This window comes from Phaseolus vulgaris, chromosome 10 (genome assembly GCF_051622355.1).
Source record: "Phaseolus vulgaris cultivar YP4 chromosome 10, ASM5162235v1, whole genome shotgun sequence".
Lineage (NCBI taxonomy): Eukaryota > Viridiplantae > Streptophyta > Magnoliopsida > Fabales > Fabaceae > Phaseolus > Phaseolus vulgaris.
Genome location: NC_143507.1, coordinates 45,515,260 through 45,535,298, shown reverse-complemented (window position 1 = coordinate 45,535,298; position 20,039 = coordinate 45,515,260). Strand labels below are relative to the sequence as shown.

At 33.7% G+C, this 20,039-nt stretch overlaps 5 protein-coding genes across 16 annotated transcripts; 1 reads left to right on the top strand and 4 right to left on the bottom strand.

The window, feature by feature from the left end:
* Nucleotides 1–2,669: 2,669 nt before the first annotated feature.
* On the top strand, nucleotides 2,670–5,570 carry LOC137818189 (Mitochondrial substrate carrier family protein). 2 transcript variants are annotated; one of them, XM_068621460.2, is made up of 6 exons: nucleotides 2,670–2,968; nucleotides 3,059–3,214; nucleotides 3,304–3,398; nucleotides 3,515–3,848; nucleotides 4,058–4,295; nucleotides 5,102–5,570. In XM_068621460.2, exons 1-6 carry the CDS (start codon nucleotides 2,924–2,926, stop codon nucleotides 5,353–5,355), a joined length of 1,122 nt encoding a protein of 373 aa, XP_068477561.1. In that variant the 5' UTR covers nucleotides 2,670–2,923; the 3' UTR covers nucleotides 5,356–5,570. The 2 variants fall into 2 exon arrangements, with proteins under 2 accessions (XP_068477561.1, XP_068477562.1); XM_068621461.2 differs by having other exon boundaries at nucleotides 2,777–2,972; nucleotides 3,063–3,214.
* A 1,105-nt stretch (nucleotides 5,571–6,675) lies between these two features.
* On the bottom strand, nucleotides 6,676–7,808 carry LOC137818191 (Reticulon family protein). The gene is made up of 3 exons (XM_068621462.2): nucleotides 7,482–7,808; nucleotides 7,176–7,387; nucleotides 6,676–7,098 (listed from the first exon to the last, which is right to left on the bottom strand). The coding sequence occupies exons 1-3, from the start codon at nucleotides 7,787–7,789 to the stop codon at nucleotides 6,980–6,982; spliced, it is 639 nt and encodes a 212-aa protein (XP_068477563.1). The 5' UTR covers nucleotides 7,790–7,808; the 3' UTR covers nucleotides 6,676–6,979.
* A 232-nt stretch (nucleotides 7,809–8,040) lies between these two features.
* On the bottom strand, nucleotides 8,041–11,946 carry LOC137818188 (DUF1666 family protein (DUF1666)). 7 transcript variants are annotated; one of them, XM_068621455.1, is made up of 7 exons: nucleotides 11,695–11,946; nucleotides 11,405–11,482; nucleotides 11,052–11,233; nucleotides 10,503–10,966; nucleotides 9,541–9,951; nucleotides 9,179–9,378; nucleotides 8,041–8,526 (listed from the first exon to the last, which is right to left on the bottom strand). In XM_068621455.1, exons 4-7 carry the CDS (start codon nucleotides 10,936–10,938, stop codon nucleotides 8,281–8,283), a joined length of 1,293 nt encoding a protein of 430 aa, XP_068477556.1. In that variant the 5' UTR covers nucleotides 10,939–10,966; nucleotides 11,052–11,233; nucleotides 11,405–11,482; nucleotides 11,695–11,946; the 3' UTR covers nucleotides 8,041–8,280. The 7 variants fall into 7 exon arrangements, with proteins under 7 accessions (XP_068477556.1, XP_068477557.1, XP_068477560.1 ...); XM_068621456.1 differs by having other exon boundaries at nucleotides 10,503–10,957; nucleotides 11,695–11,944; XM_068621459.1 differs by having other exon boundaries at nucleotides 10,503–10,957; nucleotides 11,124–11,233; nucleotides 11,695–11,925.
* A 1,949-nt stretch (nucleotides 11,947–13,895) lies between these two features.
* LOC150024848 (uncharacterized) lies at nucleotides 13,896–16,052 on the bottom strand. Of its 2 annotated transcripts, none has more exons than XR_016516285.1 (3): nucleotides 15,012–16,052; nucleotides 14,454–14,932; nucleotides 13,896–14,377 (listed from the first exon to the last, which is right to left on the bottom strand). XR_016516285.1 is itself a non-coding variant. In XM_090296409.1 (3 exons), the coding sequence occupies exons 1-3, from the start codon at nucleotides 15,448–15,450 to the stop codon at nucleotides 14,210–14,212; spliced, it is 744 nt and encodes a 247-aa protein (XP_090152535.1). In that variant the 5' UTR covers nucleotides 15,451–16,052; the 3' UTR covers nucleotides 13,896–14,209. The 2 variants fall into 2 exon arrangements, 1 of the variants encoding a protein (XP_090152535.1); XM_090296409.1 differs by having other exon boundaries at nucleotides 14,796–14,932.
* A 130-nt stretch (nucleotides 16,053–16,182) lies between these two features.
* LOC137818582 (Plastid-lipid associated protein PAP / fibrillin family protein) lies at nucleotides 16,183–19,193 on the bottom strand. Of its 4 annotated transcripts, none has more exons than XM_068622095.2 (8): nucleotides 19,024–19,193; nucleotides 18,772–18,923; nucleotides 18,440–18,688; nucleotides 18,176–18,271; nucleotides 17,515–17,595; nucleotides 17,048–17,134; nucleotides 16,731–16,786; nucleotides 16,183–16,648 (listed from the first exon to the last, which is right to left on the bottom strand). In XM_068622095.2, the coding sequence occupies exons 2-8, from the start codon at nucleotides 18,901–18,903 to the stop codon at nucleotides 16,534–16,536; spliced, it is 816 nt and encodes a 271-aa protein (XP_068478196.1). In that variant the 5' UTR covers nucleotides 18,904–18,923; nucleotides 19,024–19,193; the 3' UTR covers nucleotides 16,183–16,533. The 4 variants fall into 4 exon arrangements, with proteins under 4 accessions (XP_068478196.1, XP_068478195.1, XP_068478198.1 ...); XM_068622094.2 differs by having other exon boundaries at nucleotides 18,772–18,905; nucleotides 19,024–19,159; XM_068622097.2 differs by having other exon boundaries at nucleotides 18,802–18,905; nucleotides 19,024–19,159.
* Between the last annotated feature and the right edge of the window lie 846 nt (nucleotides 19,194–20,039).

Below are 20,039 nucleotides of genomic sequence, written 5' to 3'. Positions count from 1 at the left end.
TTGAACATATGATTGGTGCTTAGAAGATGGTGGAAGATGGTACTCTGAGATTTGCATGTGACTCACCTATTTGTTTATCAAGTAAACACCAATATAAAAAAAAAAAATGAAGATAAAAAATTTATAAAATACATATATTGAAATAGAATAAAAAAATATTAATGATAAACATGTTTTTTAAAAAATAATTTGTTTATATAACATTATAAATTTTGCATGTGTAATGTCAACCATAAAATATATTTATATAATAATATTATTAATGGAGAAATAATTATAAAAGGAGAGATTGTATTAAAGGTGGCTAGTTAATTTTTCGAATAAAAATTAATCATTTGTAATATTAGTGAATTTTGAAGTAGTAACACAGTTAAAAAAATTAAAATACATTTTTTAACAATGATATTTGTGCAGATTGTTTATCCCTATAAGTTATGACTAACATACTAGAGATAGTCAAAGAAATTTAATTTAGTTTTTGAACTTTTTGACATATATGTTTAATTTTTACAGATATTTTAAATTCTTGTAAGTATGTTTAAACTACTTAATTAAAATAATATTTTGTATCAATCAAATATTAAGAAGTTTTTACTATTTTTATGTGTGATTGGAATCACTTTTGTCTAAACAATTAACTAAAACTCCACTACAAAACACCCTTATTTTTTTTAAAGAAGTTATTGTACTACTTCTCCAAATATTCAGAGTAAAATAAAATTAAAAATGATATTACAAAGCTCAAAGGGTTATCATAAAACAAAAAACTATTCTTATATCAAATTTGGAACAACAAACGTCCCTATTTATGTTTCGACTCACAGAAAAACCATCTTGAATGAATATTTTATTTGACAATTTACTTTTTTTCATTATCAACATTTTTTAATTTTTTTAATACCTATAAGTTACATGTTATACTATTGACATGTTAATATTAGTTTAATAGTTGATACAAATAAAAATAAATTATAAATCTAATTAGTTAATGTATAAAATATAAAATTTACAAGTAACTAAATAATATTTAACTTCTTTTAGATTTGGAAAAAAATGTATTACATCAATGTATTATCTATTATCTAAATTACCCCCTTAAACCAATCTAAACGTGATAAAAAAAATATATTAATAGCATTAGTCACAAAATGAATTTATATAAAAAAATTCAAAATTTAATAATAATGGCCAAGAAAGTGTAAATGAATAGTTGATGATTAGTATAGTAAGTTGTGAGATTAGTGTAAACTTTTTGGTATTATAAAAAGTAATCTACCTATTCCTTCTCTCTTCACGTGTTATCCAAAACAATTAATTATATGATATAGATAAAATTTCAGGTTAAAGAAATTGTAGAAAGTTCACTTAATTTTTTAAACTGCTATAATATTCTATAAAATATCATGAATTTCGTGTTATTTTGATATTTTTACTTTTGTTTATTTAACTCATTCTAAAAACAAATTCACTTCAATATTGATATCTATTTATTTAGTAAATTAAATTGTGAGTTTATTATTTATAATATTTTTAATTTGTGGTGGATCATAATCTACCAAATTGAAAAACAGTATATTTATAACTTAGCCTAATTAACTTTTAGTGCTTTGGAATAAAATAGATAAGATTTGTGATGGATTATTTTGACTCCTATTGCAAAGTCACCAATCTAATATTGATTCGTGTAAAATAAATAAATAAATAAACAAACAAATAAATGTCCAATAAAATAAAGAGACCAAGTTATCCTTCTAAACCCGCACTAGCTTACGATTACCATGTGACGTGGCAGCAGATACGATAAAATTATTACTATTATTAATTATTTATTATTATTACTATTATTGCACTTCCTACTTCTACTTTTAGCATCCAACCTCTAACCTCATCACTAAACACTTTTTAGTAATTAATTTATGAATTGTTGATAATATTTATAGTTTTCAACTATTTCATATTTTTTAAATAAAAAGTTAATTATTTTTTTACTAACCCTCACTAATAAAATAGTTTTTTATTATATAAAAAAAATGTTGTGGAGATCTATTGTTTTTAAAGTGTAAGAGATTGAATATTCTCTATCGAGTATCCTTAATTCTGTTTTTTCTGTTATTCGTCAGTGAAGTTCGAGGGGTGAGATACTTGTAAAGACACTACAACGCTGAAGTCAGTTTGGATGTTAAGGTGTTTGTGAATTTAAAACTAGAAAGGTTAATACCTTTTTTTTATCAAGAGTCCTCATTTATTTATAGTTTTCTATTAAGTTTTTCTGGTTCAGACCTAATAAATCTTTAATAATAATTTATAATCATTAATTTAAATTAATTTAATTAATCGATGAGATTTTCACTTCACTAATCTTAACTGAAACATCGAGTAACTTTTCGTCCCACTAGTATTATATAATACATATTTCTAGATATTCTTAAAGATATATTTATTGGAGAAGAATTTGTTGGTAGGAAAAAAAAAATGAAAAGTGATGAATAATTTGTGTTAATAATGTATATGATAATATTGTTTTAGAATATTTTGAAAAAAAGTGATGGTGTCCCTTGTGAGATAAGAGAGAAGAATAGAATATAAAAATGTCACATAGTTAGTGAGTTGTAATTACGTGGGAAAAGGGCGTGGAAGTAATAAAAATGTTAAAAAATGATTATTTAATTGCAAATGGGTGAAGAAAGAGAAAGGGACATTTTGATGCGAAAATACGCCGGCGAGTTCATCTCTCTCTATAAATTCACAAACTCACCTCTTTGAACTCTGATAGGACCAAACCCTAAGGAACCAGAATCTGTTGTGTTGTGCTCTGTTGTTATCTCACAAGTCAAAACACAGAGTTACCCTAAAAAACCCAACACAACATCACAACACAACCACATTAACACAACACAACAACACTAACACACCAACCAACAAAATGTCCTCCTCCAACACTAACTCTCACTCCAAACCTCAACCTCAGGCATGTCTTTTTCTTTACATTGCTGTCTTCGATTGCCTCCGCTGTTATACCATTGTTAATGTCTTTTCTTCTGTGTTTCCATTCATTTAGGAAGCTAACATGGCATTGCAAACCCATTCTCCTTCACACTCCCACAACAACATCAACAACAACAAAGGGGTCTTTGGAGATGTCTACACCATCATCAAAGACATGCACGCCGATCATCACAACGCCACCTTTGATTTTCGCCTTCCCCCGCTTCCAGTTACCTGCCCACCTCTTTTCCCTTCTCCCCTCATTGTGCCCACCTTCTGTTTGTTTTTTTTTTCAATTTTTTTATTTCCCCTTTTCAGAATTTTCTGGGCTCTCGAGAGGCCCGCGAGTTTTTCAGCGGTGCCCTTGCAGGGGCAATGACAAAGGCTATACTTGCTCCTCTTGAGACCATCAGGTTCGCCCCTTTTCCTCTTCTTTTTTTTTCCTTCTCAAATTCTGTATGTATTTGTTTTTTCTACCTGGCTGATACGGGGCTATTCATTGGTAGTAATCTGTCAACTATGTGTGCAGGACAAGAATGGTTGTTGGTGTTGGATCGAGAAATATTGCTGGTAGTTTCGTAGAGGTTGTAGAGCAGCAGGGATGGCAAGGATTGTGGGCTGGAAACATGATTAATATGCTTCGTATAGTTCCAACACAGGCCATTGAGCTGGCCACGTTTGAGTGCGTCAAACGGGCTATGACATCCGTGCAAAGCAAATGGGAGAACACTGACTACCCCAAGTTGCAGATAGGTTGCATCAATTTCAACCTGCCCTTACATTGGATTTCACCAGTTGCTGTTGCTGGTGCCGCAGCAGGGATTGCTAGCACAGTTGTATGCCATCCCCTCGAAGTTTTGAAGGTATCTCATCGCTGTATATATCTAATTGAATGGACTATGTGTATTTGTTTTGTACTGGGACATCACCATACCTAGGTTTGATGCTGCAATCTAAATGATTTATACTTTTGTACTGTTTAATAATGACCATGGCTTGAAAATTGAACTCTTTCTTTCTTATCGCTTATTCTTTTGTTTAAAATTGCAATTGTCTTCTGATTTTCTAACAGGACCGGTTAACTGTTAGTCCTGAAATCTACCCTACTTTAGGTGTCGCGATTAGAAATATTTATAAAGATGGCGGCGTTGGCGCTTTTTATGCTGGTATCTCACCAACACTGGTTGGCATGCTTCCATACAGTACATGTTATTATTTCTTGTATGATACAATGAAGGATTCTTACTGCCGGAGCAAAAAGAAGAAATCTCTAAATCGTCCAGAGATGCTTTTGCTTGGAGCTCTAGCAGGTTAGAGAATCTCTAGTATTTGTTTAAAGAATTAATGATTTATGTTCTCCTTTCTTGTTGTTCTTGGTCTTGCTCTGTTTCGCAGTCACACCCATGTTATGTTATGCAAAAGTAGTCATTCACTATTTGATTTATTTCTTCTTTTCTTATTACAACCCAAATGCACTGGAAAAGGCGTGAGTGTGTTTCAAGGTGTACTAGATTTTATTGGATGTTTTGATGAGCCGGCATCATTTTCCCAGCAGTGTATTTTTGTCAGTGTCAGTTAAGTTTGGTTTGATAGAGGGAGAAGAAGTAGCTTGGTGAGAAAAAAAGGAAGCAAATGAGAAATAGAGTGAAAGAGAGACTGTTTGGTTGGGGAAAAGTAGAGTAACAATGTGAAAAAGCTCAAATGAAAAAATTATTCATTATAAATATTTATAATTGATTGTTATAAAAGCATAAACACCAGATTTGTTGTGAAATCTATCAATTACATTATAATGTATAATCGGTTAAGTTATTCTTGGTTGTCACTTACATGCACAGATTTTTGCAATGAAATAAAACTGTGCGAACCCACACTTTTTTTTCTCTCTTCACTCACAGGATTCCTCGCTGCCGAACTCCTGTTTTGCGAAATTCGTCTATTTCTTCGCCCTTCCACGTTTTTCTTTGATTTCACCGTTACCAAACGAACCGTTAATGCACCTCTTAAATCCCGTTATGGGGTCCCAATCTAACTTTGTCTCACATGTTGAGCCTGAACATTTTGTACTTGTTAGTATTAATGATTTGTGTTATCTGACTTGTTTGTACTCACCCAGGTTTTACTGCCAGTACAATTAGCTTCCCATTGGAGGTGGCTAGGAAGCGGCTGATGGTGGGGGCTTTGCAAGGTAAGTGCCCACCAAACATGGGAGCAGCACTCAGGGAAGTAATTAGAGAAGAAGGTCTGAAGGGTCTCTACAGAGGATGGGGTGCCAGTTGTTTAAAGGTCATGCCATCCTCTGGTATCACCTGGATGTTTTATGAAGCGTGGAAAGACATATTGCTTGTCCAGAATGGTAACCCATTTTAGTTTTGTAGTTCTATAAATTATGCTGATGAAAGGTATAACAATGGTGGGTAAGGAAAACAAATTATTCGGAAAGGTATTTTGCTATGGCAGCTAGCTCGTTGGAATTGTCGCATGTACTACGAATGAGTCGCCTAGCTTGTAAGTTTCCAGATTTTGATATTGATTTGGCAAAGATTGTTATCGAAGAATAAGGATAAAGAATGAGTTCGGGAGAAGTTTCCTATGTTCATCGTTTCTCTCCATCATCCCCATCACAATCACAACGTTGATTTCTCATTTAATTGTTTCACTTGACTTGAGTGTGCTCATTAGATACTTATTACTAAAAACTTAAGTGATATTATAGCATCTCAACATATGATATTACAATGAACTTAGAATTTAAAGTCTTTTAAACAAGATCTTGGATAAAAAAAAAATTTTATCAAAAACAATTCTTATTCTTGTGTTAGAGATAATTAAATATTAAGGTGAAATGTAAATAATATATGATTAAATGGAGATGAAGATTTTATAGTAATGGCAGAATCTGTTATGATGGAGTCAGAGATCAGGTGTAAACTGACCCAGAGGTTAAAGAAAACTAATGATTTTAAAATTAACTTCATCAAACTTAAAAATGTGAACCTTTTTTTATGTATGAAATAGAAAAGAATATTAACTTCAACAAGGTAATCTGCCCATTCTTAAGCTTGAAGGCTTGAATCTTGTTTATAATTGCTGCCAATATGTACCTGTACTTGACTTGCCTGTCTTAACTGTACTGAGAAACTTTCAAAAATAGGTGATTCAACTTAAGTTTCTTTTTTCTGTTATACTGCATTCGGCTTCAATCACGTATTGTTGTATTAATTTATTGTGATTATAATCTGAATGGTGTTCTTGATTTTAGGACCTTTGCGCGCTATAGTTGCCAAGAAATAGAAGGCTTGTTGGCCAATTTAACAAAATTGATGAACCAAATTAACCAAAATCAGTACAAAAGATCAAAAAAGTATTCTGATATAAACCATACCATGAGTGAACCAATTGAGTCATTGGAAATATACGCACTAGTCGTTTTAGTTTTCTATTATAAAATACTTGCTTTGTATCTTAATTTTACAAACTATCATTCATTCAAGTATAATCATGTTTTATTGAATATCTCATCCCATTAGAAGCAAAAATTTCTGGCGCCTATATGCAAGAAGATTGATTTATCACCTCCAAAAGTAAAGGCGTAAATGTCATCATTTACTTATCAATTGAAAAATTGAACTTATATAAATTGACAATCAGAAGAACATACGAAAAATAAAAAGGCTTAACTGAGAAGAATATTTGAAATATCAGATGACATTGACATGAACCTCAACACAGTTTTGTACATTGCATAACATGGAGTTGATCTCAAGAAATAGCAACATGTTATAGAACATTGCTTTCAGGAGCAATTGGTGTTCTGAAAAATGTATTGTAAAACTGCCTGGGAACATATACATCGTATGTACAAGGTCATTCAATTATTCAATTCAATTCAATTCAATGCTAAACTAAAAGATTGCTAGAGGGTGAAACAAGAAACCCAATATATGCTATATAGTGAAACCCAAAAGGAAAAGTAGAAAAGAAAACAAGAATGTTACAGGGTCGGGTCTTGTTCTTCACTATCGCCATTTGGTGTTCCGAATAACCAGGCAGAAAAGGCGCGAACTGATCTAGAGCACCGGACGAAGATGTAAAGACAGAAGAGCCATAGCCCTGTGCAAAGAAAAGGACAGTGAGAATGGTATTGGCAGGGATGAAGAAGAAGAAGAAGAAGAAGAAGGAGTGATTACCGGTATAGGCAACGGTGTGACCAGGAGCGATTCTTCCGATAGCAGAGAAAAAAATGAGGGAAATGACGACCTTAAAAAAGAGCCTCTTGTCGTGGCCGGTGGCGGCAACCCGGAGGACAGACTCGGCGGCACCCACAGTATTGGCAAAGCCGGCCACAATCGTATTGGCAGTCTCCTCCGTCATCTGCCACTCGAGGGGATCGACGGGAACCCTAGCAGAAAAGAAACCCTAAACCTAAGGAAGAAGCAATTGGGGGAAATGGAAATGGAAATGGAAATGGAAATGAAAGAGCGAAAAGCACTGACTGTATGTTCATCTGTCGAGAGAAAAGACCACTAACGGCAAGGGAGCAGAGAATGACGATGAAGACGTCGGCGAGAAGAGTGACAAAACTGGAATTCCGGTAGGCACAGTGGTAATAGACCAGCGACCCAATCGCCAACGCCATCGTCGCCTTTATTGGTCTTCTTCTCTCATCCATCATCTCTCTCTCTCTTCTCTCTCTCTCTTCTCTCTCTCTTCTCTCTCTCTCTTCTCTCTCTCTCTCTTCTCTCTCTCTCTCTTCTTGCTCTCTCCTTCTCTTTTCAAGCCTCTTCTTTTCTCTTTTTCCCATCTTGTCCTTTTCTTACTCTTTTTTCCAACCATTACTTTTCTCTATTTATAACCATTTATTACAACTAACTAATCAGTTTCAATTATATTCTATAATTATTAGTCTCCGCCTCCACATTATTCGTTATTATTACTTCCTTACTCCAAAAATGTGACAAGAGACACAACTCAAAATCATCAGCAATGGTGGTTGCTGCAGTGCAACCACACACCCCATTCTATTCTTCGCTTCTTTTATCTTTATCCAATCACTTCACACAAAAAAGATGCATTTTTTGTAAACATTAAATCGAGTCTAAGAACCAACAACAAGAACAATGCTTGTTGTTAGATTGAGTGTTACAACAACTTGGAAACTCTGAATTTTGACAGAACAAGACTACCCACATACATACATACATTTTAGATAACAGACAGAATTCATCCTTCCTTGAATTAGCAACAATTAGCGATCCAAGGACAAAGAAAGAAGAACTAAACACTGATCTGATCCTAGCAAGGGAACAGGATGGGGCATGGATCCCTCTCTAACCTACCACTTGATAAATCCAGTTTTTTCATCTTTTCTTCACACCAAAACAGTTGCTCCCTGGTCATCCTCGTCATTCTCAGAACCCTTGATACCATCTTCACGTCAACAAGCCCAAGCAAGAGCTGAATGTCCTCATGCTTTTGTGGCCAAGAGTTCTTCTTCCAACCTTTTTTCTTTCTCCTCAGTTCCTTCAGCTTCACCACTTTCTGCATTTAGAAGAGAACAGATACATTTTCTTAGTCTCATAGTTAATATCCATAAATACTGGCAGGTAAAGCAAAATAAATAATCAATTGGCTCCTAAATTTCTGCACACAGTAGCTCGTGAGACATTAGATGATTGGCTCGCCTTAGGAATATATTAAAAACTTCCTTGACCCACCTATATGTCCTAACCTATTTCGTAACAAACAAGAAAATGCAAGAACTCCATGATCCACCCGGACATCCAAATTCTATTTTCATCAAAAGCAAGAAACAAGGAATAACCATTCTTAAACTTGAATTAAAAGGTAAAAGTAGCTCAAACTCACTAAGCTGAAACAATGGCTGATAGATTGCTAATAATAATTCATATTAGCATTTTCCCTACCAGAACAAGCATATTAAAGAGCCATTCGTAGCAAACCTTGAATGTCAATTACCCAGCATTTCAAATAGACAACGACAACTCATGGAAAAGATGGAAGGTACCGTGCTAAGAACATACTAGTAAACTTTGGCAACTACCAAGCCTAAAAATCTAATAATTGGGAGGACCAATGCACGCCAAGCTAACCAGTTGTCTATGCTATTCAAAAGTTTACTAGGTATATTATAAAATTGCAATCTTATCACAAGGTAAAGTTCTAAACTTACCTTTTCAAGAGTTGACTGAATCTGGTGTAGAGGAGTTGCAAGCTGGTTCTGATTTCCAAACAGGTTGGTGGCACCACTAGACTTTTTATTCTCCCTTTTCAGGAAAAGGTGGAATGTTAGGATAGAGCTTTCAATTATCCTGATCAGTTCAGGAGCAAGAACTCTTATCTCTGCATCATCAGTCAATTCATGATCTGAGCCTGAATAGATTCATAAAGTTGAGCACTTATAGTCAACACCAATACAAGAATAAGCACAAGAGCCACAAAATCAAAATTACATTCATTGACAAGCAACCAGCAATTTATTTAATTATTATTCAGCAGTATCCGTGACACTCGAATGATTTTCAAGAAATTCACCTCGTATATTAGGAACCTGAAGCAGTTTAGGCAAATTGTTCCTAGTGCGAGCATATATTTCAGCTCTACGGCCATGCTCAAAAGGTTCATTTTCCATAAACCTTTGTAATAGAACCTGGAACTGTTGAAACTCTTGTGCACTATGGTTGTAACAGGTAGGATTATCATGTTGCCAGGATATCTTCTGACTCATATGAGAATACTGACAATGAAGTGCCTCCCAAGTCAAGCAAATTTGACCTACATATGCTGTTTCAATATCCTGGTACGGATCATTCTCTGGCTGTTGAAGATGTTCAGTCTCATTATCAGGTTCTTCAAATTTTTTTAAGGAAAGACACCGAAGGGGAGAAGCCAGCTTTTTTGATGCAGATCTTGGAGATCGATTTGAAGTTGAAGTACACTGTGAACCTGACATAGTGAGAGGGTGCAGCATATCACAAGATCCGACAAACAAAAATACTATATTTTATCATCAATTACAATTTGCAGGTGGTAAAAGGAAGGCAATATCAGGGTTTCTATCTCCAGATAATATCTTTGATCAATCAAATATAACCAGCTCATCGTTTTTTTTACCAGAGAGCTTTACATATAAAACTAGATCATGCACATTGAACCGTTGAACATAATTCTAGCAACTACGATTCTATTTGGGTTTGTGCTTGGGATGATGAAAAATAAGCTAAACTGAATGCAGACAGATATCTAAATCCAAGCTTACAAAAGTGCAAGCTTTTCTTTGGTTTAATTTTCATCAGGCAGGCATCATGTGACACGTCCACACACAAAAACACCTAAATGAACGCAGGCCAGAAACCGAATTAGCATTCCCAACACTACAACTAGCTACATGTGAAGCATACAGAGATGGCATCATGAAAGACTAGATAAACTGATTTTGTTTTCTTTTACCACTAGCTTATCCCCACACAAAAATCGTAGCAACAACAGAAATCTACCTTTGCCAACTTCTCTAAGCTGTTGAGTGCTCATCCGATCAAATAATAGCATTCTTTCACAGTATTTTTCAAACACAGCGTCAAAACCACGCCACCATTGCTGACCTTCTGCCTCCACATCCCTCCATTCGTTTGAGCTTGTCTCTCCCTCTTCCTCTTCATCCTCCCCTTCCTCCGGGCAGGAATCTTCTTCAGGAATCAACACCATAAAACTGTTTCTTCTCAATTCTTTCAACCTCCTCTTAACCTCATTGGTGATAAAATCATCGTCATCCTCGGCTTCACCAGCAGAATCTGCATTTCCTGATTTACACTGATCAGGACCGTCAGTGTTGAGCTTTGGTTCCTCGGGCTCAGCCACCGCCTTGCCAGACAAATTCTTTTCTCCATCTGCTTTCGGAGATTTTCTGAACTTCCTGATTTTCAAAAACTCCATGCTTGATCACCCTACTTTCCTAAACAGACTATTCGACACTCAGCCCAATATTATAAAATGTTTGAGCAAAACCCACAACCAAATCAAATGGAAATACTAAATAAATAACTGACCCAACAAATAGTAGTTCAGTTCCACGACAATCAGCAACAAAGCGCAGGAAAATCTAAGCGGAAGAAAAGAACCTTTATTTAGCTTGTTGTAAAGGCAAAAGCTCCAAAGTTTCCGTACCAAGTTCCAAGACAAGACAACAGTGATGAAATGGCGAAGCGAGCATTTCGTAGAAATGTCATTCCTTTGAATTCAAATAGATGACGTGAATGAATGAATCAGTAACGGAGTAGCACCCATTTGAAAATGAGCAAAAGTAGAAAGCCCTTGATAGAAAAAGGTGATAAAAGGAAAGTAGTTTCATTATGAACCCCACCCACCAAAAATGCAATGCAAGATGGTCCATTCTTCATACCTTTGGCAGAAAACTAGGAATGCATTGAAGCATTAACAGAGATCAGAGCTACCAACAGGGCACACCTACATTCAACTTCTGAAACTCACCAAAAATTAAACACCGGAAGACTAAAATGTCAGATTTTTAGATGATGACTGAGATGCACTAACCCCACAGCCAGTACCAATTCCAAACCCAAAAAAGAAGAAGAAAAAACAACATGCACTGCACTACATACACACATGCAATGCATATATGAAAATGGCCAAACAGGGCAGAAAAAAAATGCAACATTTTTCCACACTGACCTGAGGATTTGGGAAAGTTGATATGAAGATCAATGTGAGGAGGTAGGAGGGAAGGCACAGCAGAAGCAGAAGCAGAGAGAAAGAGAAACCCTAAGCCCAGAGAGAGCAAAAGAGAAGAGAAGAGAAGAGAAGAATGAAAAATAAATAAAAATGCAATAAATGTGAGAGAGAGTGCAGAGAGCAGAGTGCAGTGTGCAGTGTGTTTTGTTTTGTTTGATTCCATTTCATCTCTCTCTCATTTTCATTTCCCAATAAAATAAATTAAAACTGCACCATTTATATACGTTAAAAAAACAACACTGACACAATAAGCATAAATAAATATATAAATAAATTAAAATAAACATAAATATGTAAATAAAAGCACAGCACAATTCCCAATAAAAAGAATAAAGAAATAAAATAAGAGAGTTTGAGAAAGCCGCGCAAAAGTTATTTTAATTTGTTACTGTTTAATTTTATTGTAAATAGGAAAATAATTAAAAGCTAGTAAAAAGAAGAATGTAACGGATGTGATATTATTATGCAAAAAAATATATAAAATAAAATTACAACCAAAACTTGTTAATAAACAGCTGAAATTGCAGAACCAAATATATCAATTAAATGTATAACAAGATTATACTGATTATGCCATTATTATTAATAATGAAATAATTAAGATTTGTATGATAATAGCTGTAATATCTCAAAAAGCACATTTATTAGTTTTTCTAAAATGAATAAATAAAATACATTCTGCATTTCTAATTCAATTTCTACATAAAAACTTTAAATATATGAATATTTTAAACGATTAAAAATGTATCTAAGAAATTAAATTAGTTTGGGATGTGTGTTTGAAAGTGTGGAGGGAAATGGTGAGGTGAAGGATAGAAGATTGAGGGGTGTGTTTGGTTGGTGGAATTCAATGTAAAATGTCCACAAACACTATACATATTTTAACATAATATCAATTATGTTATCAATAACTTTACAATAACTTAAGACCTATATTATCAATTATGCAATCATTTATAAATGGATAAAATATTATTTTGAATTTTGTAAACTATCATTAATAAGTGTGTTCTTCATTCTCATTATTGAAAATCTATTCTAAGCTTTTGGACTTTTATAATTTAAAAAAAAAATTATAATGTTTATCTTTTATTTTGTTATTGTTAATATATGGAATAATTTGGTTGCTTGTTGAAAGTTTGAAACAAAATAAGCGGAATTAAATCAATAGATAATATTTAATATAGTAATATTGTAGAAGTTGTGAATATAAAAAAAAATTAGTTAATATATGCATGGTCAAAATGTTAAAAATGTAATTAATTTGAATATTGATGATAGATTGTTGTATTATGTGTTTGTGCACATTTTGTATGTGGACCAACAATTTTGTTTAATTATTGCATGAATATAATTTTATGTTAGTCATATTGAAATATTTTGACCAATTGACTTCATTACATATGCGTCGTTGCATTCGTATAATTAGACTTGTCATACTATTTTTATAGAAAAATCTTAAATAAGTTTAATATCGTTCAAGTTAATGGTTTGATAACATGGTAGAAAAAACCAATAAACAATTAAGACTCACCAATGTGAATAGAGGTTTTGAAAATGTTCATCAAAGAAATGACAAACTCCAACAATATTTGATAACTTTCAAGATCATCTTGAATGATAACATTTTTATTTTATTTTCACCCTATTATTATAATTTATGTTTGATATTAATTAAGTATTAAATTTTAATCAATTTCAATTTATTTTATTAAATTTTAAAAAATTTACAATTTTGCTTAAATGTTTTACAATTATTTTTACTTTATCAAAATTCATTTTCCATAATTTTGTTTGTATGCAAAATGCCACATAATTTATATTTTTTCCAACTTAATTCATAGACCGTAACACTAGTTATCTTTTAATCACAAAGAAGTTTTATATATAAACAAATAACTAATTATATTTGATTTTAAATTAATTTTAACCACAGAAAATAACATCAAGAAAGGACCGTTGCATATTGTTATAGAGGAAATGCATGAATCTATTTCAAATTTGTTTATTAGACGTAGAAAGTAGAGACCAAATCCCGCTTTGTTGGGATGTCTGACACAACAACAATTCACGAGAGTTCATCATGAAACCACTTATGTTCCTATTTGGAGATTTTCTGGGATTTTGTAACACAGTAAGAATCACAAATCACACACTCAAACTAATCTTATTTCACTTCCCATGATACAACGTTAGTTCAACAAAAGTTTCTCACCCAACCAACTCAAGAGAGTTCCAATTACTACAAATCATTAGATATTTAAAAAAAGAAATTGTTTGCACCAATAGCACACTTAAATTAAATTCTAAATATAATAGTGCATCAACCTTGCAATCGAAGGATGCATCAAAGAAAAAAAAGGGAGTAAAAGTGTTTGATCTGATCCATCGGGATTTCAGAGCTGGTTCATTCTAGTGATGATACGTGAATGAAGGTTAGGTTGATTGGTACTTGCTAGAAATTTAACCAAACAGCTGGTATATTCTGAAACCTGCTTTTGACACATGCCAACATATCATAATAATCTGATTTGCTGAAGGAACCACGAAAATCAGTAAAAAGCTTCTCAAACACCTTCCACTGTACTTTGAACGATCTGGTGTAAGGGTATGGAAGAACAACCTGCTCAAAATAACAACTAAAATGATTCAAGGGATATAACCATAACAAATTAATACACTAATGACTGGTGAATTACCTCACAAATAGCCAGCAAGAGAACATACACATTTGAAATTGCTTTCTCTGATTTCAATTTACATGATGACATGTAGAATTACGCTATACATTTGAATGGTATAAGCACAAGATGGAAATTCCAAATGGGTAACCAAGATGTGTTGAGAGGTGTACACAATGGGAGGTAACAGATGTGGAAAAGTGTAGAAACAGACGAAATTTGAAGGGAAAAAGGATATTTTCATCATTTCATAAAAAAAACTGAAATTTTAAACAGAAGGTTTGTAAACTGGTACAAGTTGTCAATCTATAATTTGTTTATTTATTTATCAGAGCAACAGAAAGAAAGAAAGAGACTTACATCCCCTTCACGGGCAAGGCGTTTAAGCAAGGAAAATGTGTGGTCGCTGTGGTCCAAATTCTGGATAACAGCAAGCCAAACCCGAGAAGCAAGTTGGTGGGCGATGTCTCTGGACTTGCCAGAGGCAATGAACTGATCTGATAAACAGAAGAGTTTGAGATGTGAGGAAAAGGTAGAAGCAAGTATGAAGAAGAGTGAAGGGTGATTAGCACATACCAATGATGGTTCCATGAAGAATTCCACTGTGGGGAGGCATAATGAAAGGTTGAAGTTGCTGTCTCAAGAAGAGATAGGTGTGGCCGATGATCTCATGAAAGTGGTGGTCAAGTTGTGGATCGTGAGGCTGAGAAGCAAAGATGCATTGAGTAATGTATAAGGCTGTGAATCTGGTCTTGGAGTTGTTGGGTAGAGGAATGGGGCCAAGCCATGGGAGAGGGAGAGAAGGGTCTGCCATGAGTGGATAATGGTGGGAAATAACAGCTTGCCAGAAGCATTCGCAGTTGGAGCTGAGAAGATATGCAAAATGCTTATTCACGCATGCTATCTGCTCCCACTCACTCACTCCACCTCTCAGAAATATCTCTATCAACACATCATCAGGAACCTTCCCTATCTCACAGACCCCCTCTTCTTCATCCCTCTTATTCTCCTCCATTCCCAATTCCCTAAGGATTCCTTCAACTTTCACACTGTGCTCTTTTTTTCAACCAATTAGAGCCCAAACTCACAACACAAGCACTGTTCTATTCTATTATTTAATGCTCCACAAATTCCAGTGAATGGGTTCCCATATTCCTGCCCATCTCCCTCTGAGACTTTATAGTTTATAATTCAAGGGTCATTTTCATCTTTCTGAGACTTTATATCTAGAATCGACCCTCCTACTAATTACCCTTAGGAGACCTAATCTTGGGGGGCCCATGTTGATGAAATTATTTCTCCTTCTGTTTTAAGTTTTGTTTTACCATTCTGTTTAAATGATGCTTTCATTGACTCGTTCAAATACGTAATTTGCATTTGAAAAACTACCAGCTACTAATCTGATTGGTACACGTACACACTCAATAGTAACAAGTTAACAACAACTGAAACAAGTTTTTAAATTTAGTGGTCCCCATAAAATATCTGTATATATTACTGTTCAGAACTTAGAAATATCCAGATAAGATAATAACAAATAAAACTAACAAAACAAAACAAGACATAATACTATGCATCATATGCAGCGTAAAATGATCACTAGACACCTGCACTGTACATAGCAGGATCAGGCTCCTTATCCTCTTCCCACGAGTTGTATAGCTTATATAAACATCCCCAATTCTACAACCAACACCCACCATCTTAACTTTGCCAATACATAAAGGACATATATTTACAACACAAATTTTTCATCCAACCATATTACAACCTCCAATACTATTACTTTTAATATTTGTTCATATCATTAAATTACAAATTTACCTTTTACTATATATATTTATATCTAAACCCATCACATCATACAACTCTCAGGATTGTCAGAGCATAGAAGTATAGAAATAGTATAAATATACATAAAAAAAAAAGCAGTTCAAATAGAGTCAAAACAGCAACTGGATATAATAGGCTTCTCTAATAGCCAGAACTCCTTCTGGGCTCTATGCCTCTGATCAATTTCTCGCTACATGGGTCCACTTCCATCCACAAAAGCTCATTAAGTGTTATGGCTGGCAAACAGTACCAGTTTCAGTGCTCATCAGTAGAGAGATTGGGCTCTTGTAAAAACAAATACCCCTCCTCCACCAACTGCACGACCCAAAAGCATATTATCATCCAAATAACTAAGGTAATATAGTCCTCCCACCGATTCCCTACAATTAAAAAGAAATCATCATATACGTTTTTGTCAAAAGAAACACACTAACTATTTCAACAAAGTAGCCCACGACAAACCTTCCTGGATCTCTCACAGGAATTTGAGCTTTGAAAGTGCGGAGAAATTGCAAAATCTGCAGGATAAAAGCACAATTATATGTGCAACCAATAAACAATATCTGTCTCACTATATAAACAAAATATGTAAGCTAACAATTTTGACTTATGCACTAGATCACAATCATATTACATCGTTTACATAAAGTATGCCATCAAAGATTGGAGCAAAAACAGGCTTCGTGACATAAGTTACTGGTGTCAATGATATCCATATCCTATGCCATGGCACATTAAAATTAACATCCAAATACAGCCATAATTTAACGTTGACTTACCTGAAGATTTATAAAAGATCTTGGTAGTATTGCTGGAGCTATTAAAGCCTGCAGCTCTTCGCTAATATTTATATCTTGAACTGCGATCTGCCAGGTATAAATTGCAGTTTCGTCCAATGTTATAACAGCATCACACCAACTAAAGAAAAATCCTTATATTCATACCCAAACACCAACTGTAAGTTCAGAAATAGCCTAGCCTCTTTACATTGAACTCTTTACACTTTTTTAGAAATAATCTTAAACCACATAATAAAATTCAGAAATAGGACACGGGAAAAAATGTTATAACATACAATGAATACCAAAAATGAAATTAAATATGGACGATCATTCCAAAAGTTTCAAACCACTTACGTAGAAGAGAAATTATGTATATCCTAAAAAACCCAGCATCTGTTTAGACAGATATTGCACCTCAACTCAACTGTAGTAGAAAGGATGCTCAAGAAAGTGAAAATGATTACCTCTTGAAACTGAAGGTATATATTACGGACAGATACAACATTAAACTTGGCGGATACAAGCAGTGTAGCACCTTCTTGTTCCTACACGAAGAAGGACAATAGCTTTTTATATTTGAGTCCATGGAGAGAGCACCAAAGCTCAAGCTCAAGTATTTCGTCTAATTTCATTTTTCCAACCAATTAAGGATGGACAAGATGTTAGCAAGAGAGCTTCACATTTGAACAAATCTTTAAAAACAAACACTTTAGAATTTAGAGTTTTGAAGCAAATTATAGGTCTTGAACTTACCCATTGGGGCCTATTGCAACAAAGGTTAAAGCCATTAAGTACAACTCATGTTCAACGAGAACGAGCAAAAACAAAGGGAAAGTTCAATGGTTCTCATCCAATATTAATTTTTCATTTTCCACCCAAAATTCCAACAGAACATACTCAGGAATCAACTAAGTTTAATACAGTCTAGTTATCTCTTTATAATATTGTAGAAAGAAAAAGGAAATAAATAATTGACCAGTCAAGTGTGAAGTTAGTACAAACAAAAGTCACAATCCAGTGTCTGTATCTGAAATCTGAAGTTTAGGACTTCGTCATGTACTATGAAGTTGCAGCCTCCTAAGCAGAAAACACGACAGGAGAAAGTAAAAGAAGGTGTTGTTTTACCTCTAACAAATTTGGAACACTCCATCGAACCACATTGCGGATAATACCTCCATTAGATTGATCACGACATTCAAATTTTTGAAAGATCTGTCCAATCTATCTCAGCATATGAAAGCAAATGAAGTAATAAAACGGTAAGCAGGGTTGAAGAGATTCATCTTTACCTCTAAACCTTGAATTGATCATCACATAATGTTAACTTGAAGAAAGAAAGCATAGATGAGAAATTGTAGAAAGTGAAATTGAAAGTAGATTGGTATGTACTTGAAAGAAAGGAAGTGTAGCAGCAGCTTGGAGAAGGATGAGAACATCAGGGGCAGAAGTGTACTGGAGGCGCCATGTTCCATCCAACTTGGCCAGATTGATTGGGAGACCCATGTTGCGGCCTTCCACATTGACCAGAGCCTCCTCAATGGAGGAGCGTTGATCAGGAGTTGTTAAAAGACCCCTTTGGGTGTCTTGAACAGAGGTCAGAAGTAGATGTTTTTTGCTCTCTAATTCAGAATCATATGCCTTCAAATAAAGCCAAAAACAAAAACAAAGTGGTTGGTAATGCCATGCCATGCCATGGGAAAGGAAAAGTAAGTAGCACGAACCAGAGCAGAAGGGAAGGAGAAGTTCCTAACAGTGAAAGGTCTGTTCAAATGGGAATTGAAATTGGGCCTTCTTGTTATGGAAGTGGAAGAGAGAGATGGTGGGTACAAGGCTGAATGAAAAGCCAGGTCCATTGCTGCAGAAACAGGAGAATCTATAGTATGTTTCACACAGCACAAACACAACACAACACAACAGAACATGAATCCAGAAAGAATCCGTAGCAGAATGAAGGAATGAATTAGTTTGATTACCTTTCTCTTGTGTTTTGTTAATTGAATGGCTATGGTTCAGTGACTGGGTATTTCGCCTCGGCTACCACATCCATTCTCATTCCCTATTACAATCAATTTTCCTTTTCTTACAAAGCTAAATCATCCCCTCTTTTTTTTCTTCATGTTTTTTATTCAATTTACTTCTAATCTTTTACTACATTTTTTATTTTGATATTTATCCATGATTAGTATTTTCCTTTTCATATAATGGTGATTAAGAAACTGATAATTGATTTTATGTTATCCATTTTAATAGAGACGCCTTTTCTTTAAAAGTGATGAATAAAAAAAACATCTTCAAAATTCATTTTAATTAAAATGAAGTGTTTTATATCAAATATTAAATTGATAAAATATTGTCTATATATATATTATTGATCTAAATGGTGATTGAATATCTTTTACTGGTTTAGTATTTTCTTTTTTTTGCTTAATTTTGAAATTAGTCTTCTCTTAGATCAGTTACTCAGGTTGTTTACCTGCTCTATTAAATTATTGTAATCTGTAATGATTTGCCATTGCTAATTATTAACTTTAGCGAATTCAAACTAACACAGATGCAAATGTGACTCACGGATTTCTAGAATATATAATGTAATAAAAGGAGTGAGATAAAAAAAATAATATATAATATATGTAAAATGAATATATGTGTATTATTATTATCCCTTTTTCGTATCTGTAATAGGGTGAGAAAGAGTTGAAAACATACTTTTAGTGAATATAAATTTGCCTTATAATATTATCATTGAGTATATGTATAACCTGGCCTTAAAACGTATTTAGGTTTCTTATGTTATGGAAAGAACTATAAAGAAACTAGTTAATTGTTAAAAATCACATAAGTTATTCTTTATATTTCAAAAATTAATTATAAAATTTTAACAAACACTAAATCATCATATTTAAGATAGACAAACATTGAATAATGTACATAGTTTCCCACATATCAAACCAAAATATGAGAAAAAAAAATATGAAAAAAATTAAACTGT

What these genes read in the sequence shown, in the direction of transcription:
- LOC137818191 (XM_068621462.2), bottom strand. Translation starts at nt 7,789, where the DNA reads ATGGGAAAAAGAGAAAAGAAGAGGCTTGAAAAGAGAAGGAGAGAGCAA. An exon ending in TCTCGACAGATGAACATACA is followed by an intron (nt 7,388 to 7,481) that starts GTCAGTGCTTTT and finishes CTTTTCTGCTAG; the next exon opens with GGTTCCCGTCGATCCCCTCG. An exon ending in TCACACCGTTGCCTATACCG is followed by an intron (nt 7,099 to 7,175) that starts GTAATCACTCCT and finishes TTCTTTGCACAG; the next exon opens with GGCTATGGCTCTTCTGTCTT.
- LOC150024848 (XM_090296409.1), bottom strand. Translation starts at nt 15,450, where the DNA reads ATGGAGGAGAATAAGAGGGATGAAGAAGAGGGGGTCTGTGAGATAGGG. An exon ending in TCTTCATGGAACCATCATTG is followed by an intron (nt 14,933 to 15,011) that starts GTATGTGCTAAT and finishes TCTGTTTATCAG; the next exon opens with ATCAGTTCATTGCCTCTGGC. An exon ending in GCCTTGCCCGTGAAGGGGAT is followed by an intron (nt 14,378 to 14,795) that starts GTAAGTCTCTTT and finishes TATTTTGAGCAG; the next exon opens with GTTGTTCTTCCATACCCTTA.
- LOC137818188 (XM_068621455.1), bottom strand. Translation starts at nt 10,938, where the DNA reads ATGGAGTTTTTGAAAATCAGGAAGTTCAGAAAATCTCCGAAAGCAGAT. An exon ending in TCAGGTTCCTAATATACGAG is followed by an intron (nt 9,379 to 9,540) that starts GTGAATTTCTTG and finishes GAATCTATTCAG; the next exon opens with GCTCAGATCATGAATTGACT. An exon ending in TTCAGTCAACTCTTGAAAAG is followed by an intron (nt 8,527 to 9,178) that starts GTAAGTTTAGAA and finishes TTCTAAATGCAG; the next exon opens with AAAGTGGTGAAGCTGAAGGA.
- LOC137818189 (XM_068621460.2), top strand. Translation starts at nt 2,924, where the DNA reads ATGTCCTCCTCCAACACTAACTCTCACTCCAAACCTCAACCTCAG. An exon ending in ACTCCAAACCTCAACCTCAG is followed by an intron (nt 2,969 to 3,058) that starts GCATGTCTTTTT and finishes CCATTCATTTAG; the next exon opens with GAAGCTAACATGGCATTGCA. An exon ending in GCTCCTCTTGAGACCATCAG is followed by an intron (nt 3,399 to 3,514) that starts GTTCGCCCCTTT and finishes CTATGTGTGCAG; the next exon opens with GACAAGAATGGTTGTTGGTG.
- LOC137818582 (XM_068622095.2), bottom strand. Translation starts at nt 18,903, where the DNA reads ATGGACCTGGCTTTTCATTCAGCCTTGTACCCACCATCTCTCTCTTCC. An exon ending in TCTCCTTCCCTTCTGCTCTG is followed by an intron (nt 18,689 to 18,771) that starts GTTCGTGCTACT and finishes CTTTATTTGAAG; the next exon opens with GCATATGATTCTGAATTAGA. An exon ending in GTGTTCCAAATTTGTTAGAG is followed by an intron (nt 17,596 to 18,175) that starts GTAAAACAACAC and finishes TTCTTCGTGTAG; the next exon opens with GAACAAGAAGGTGCTACACT.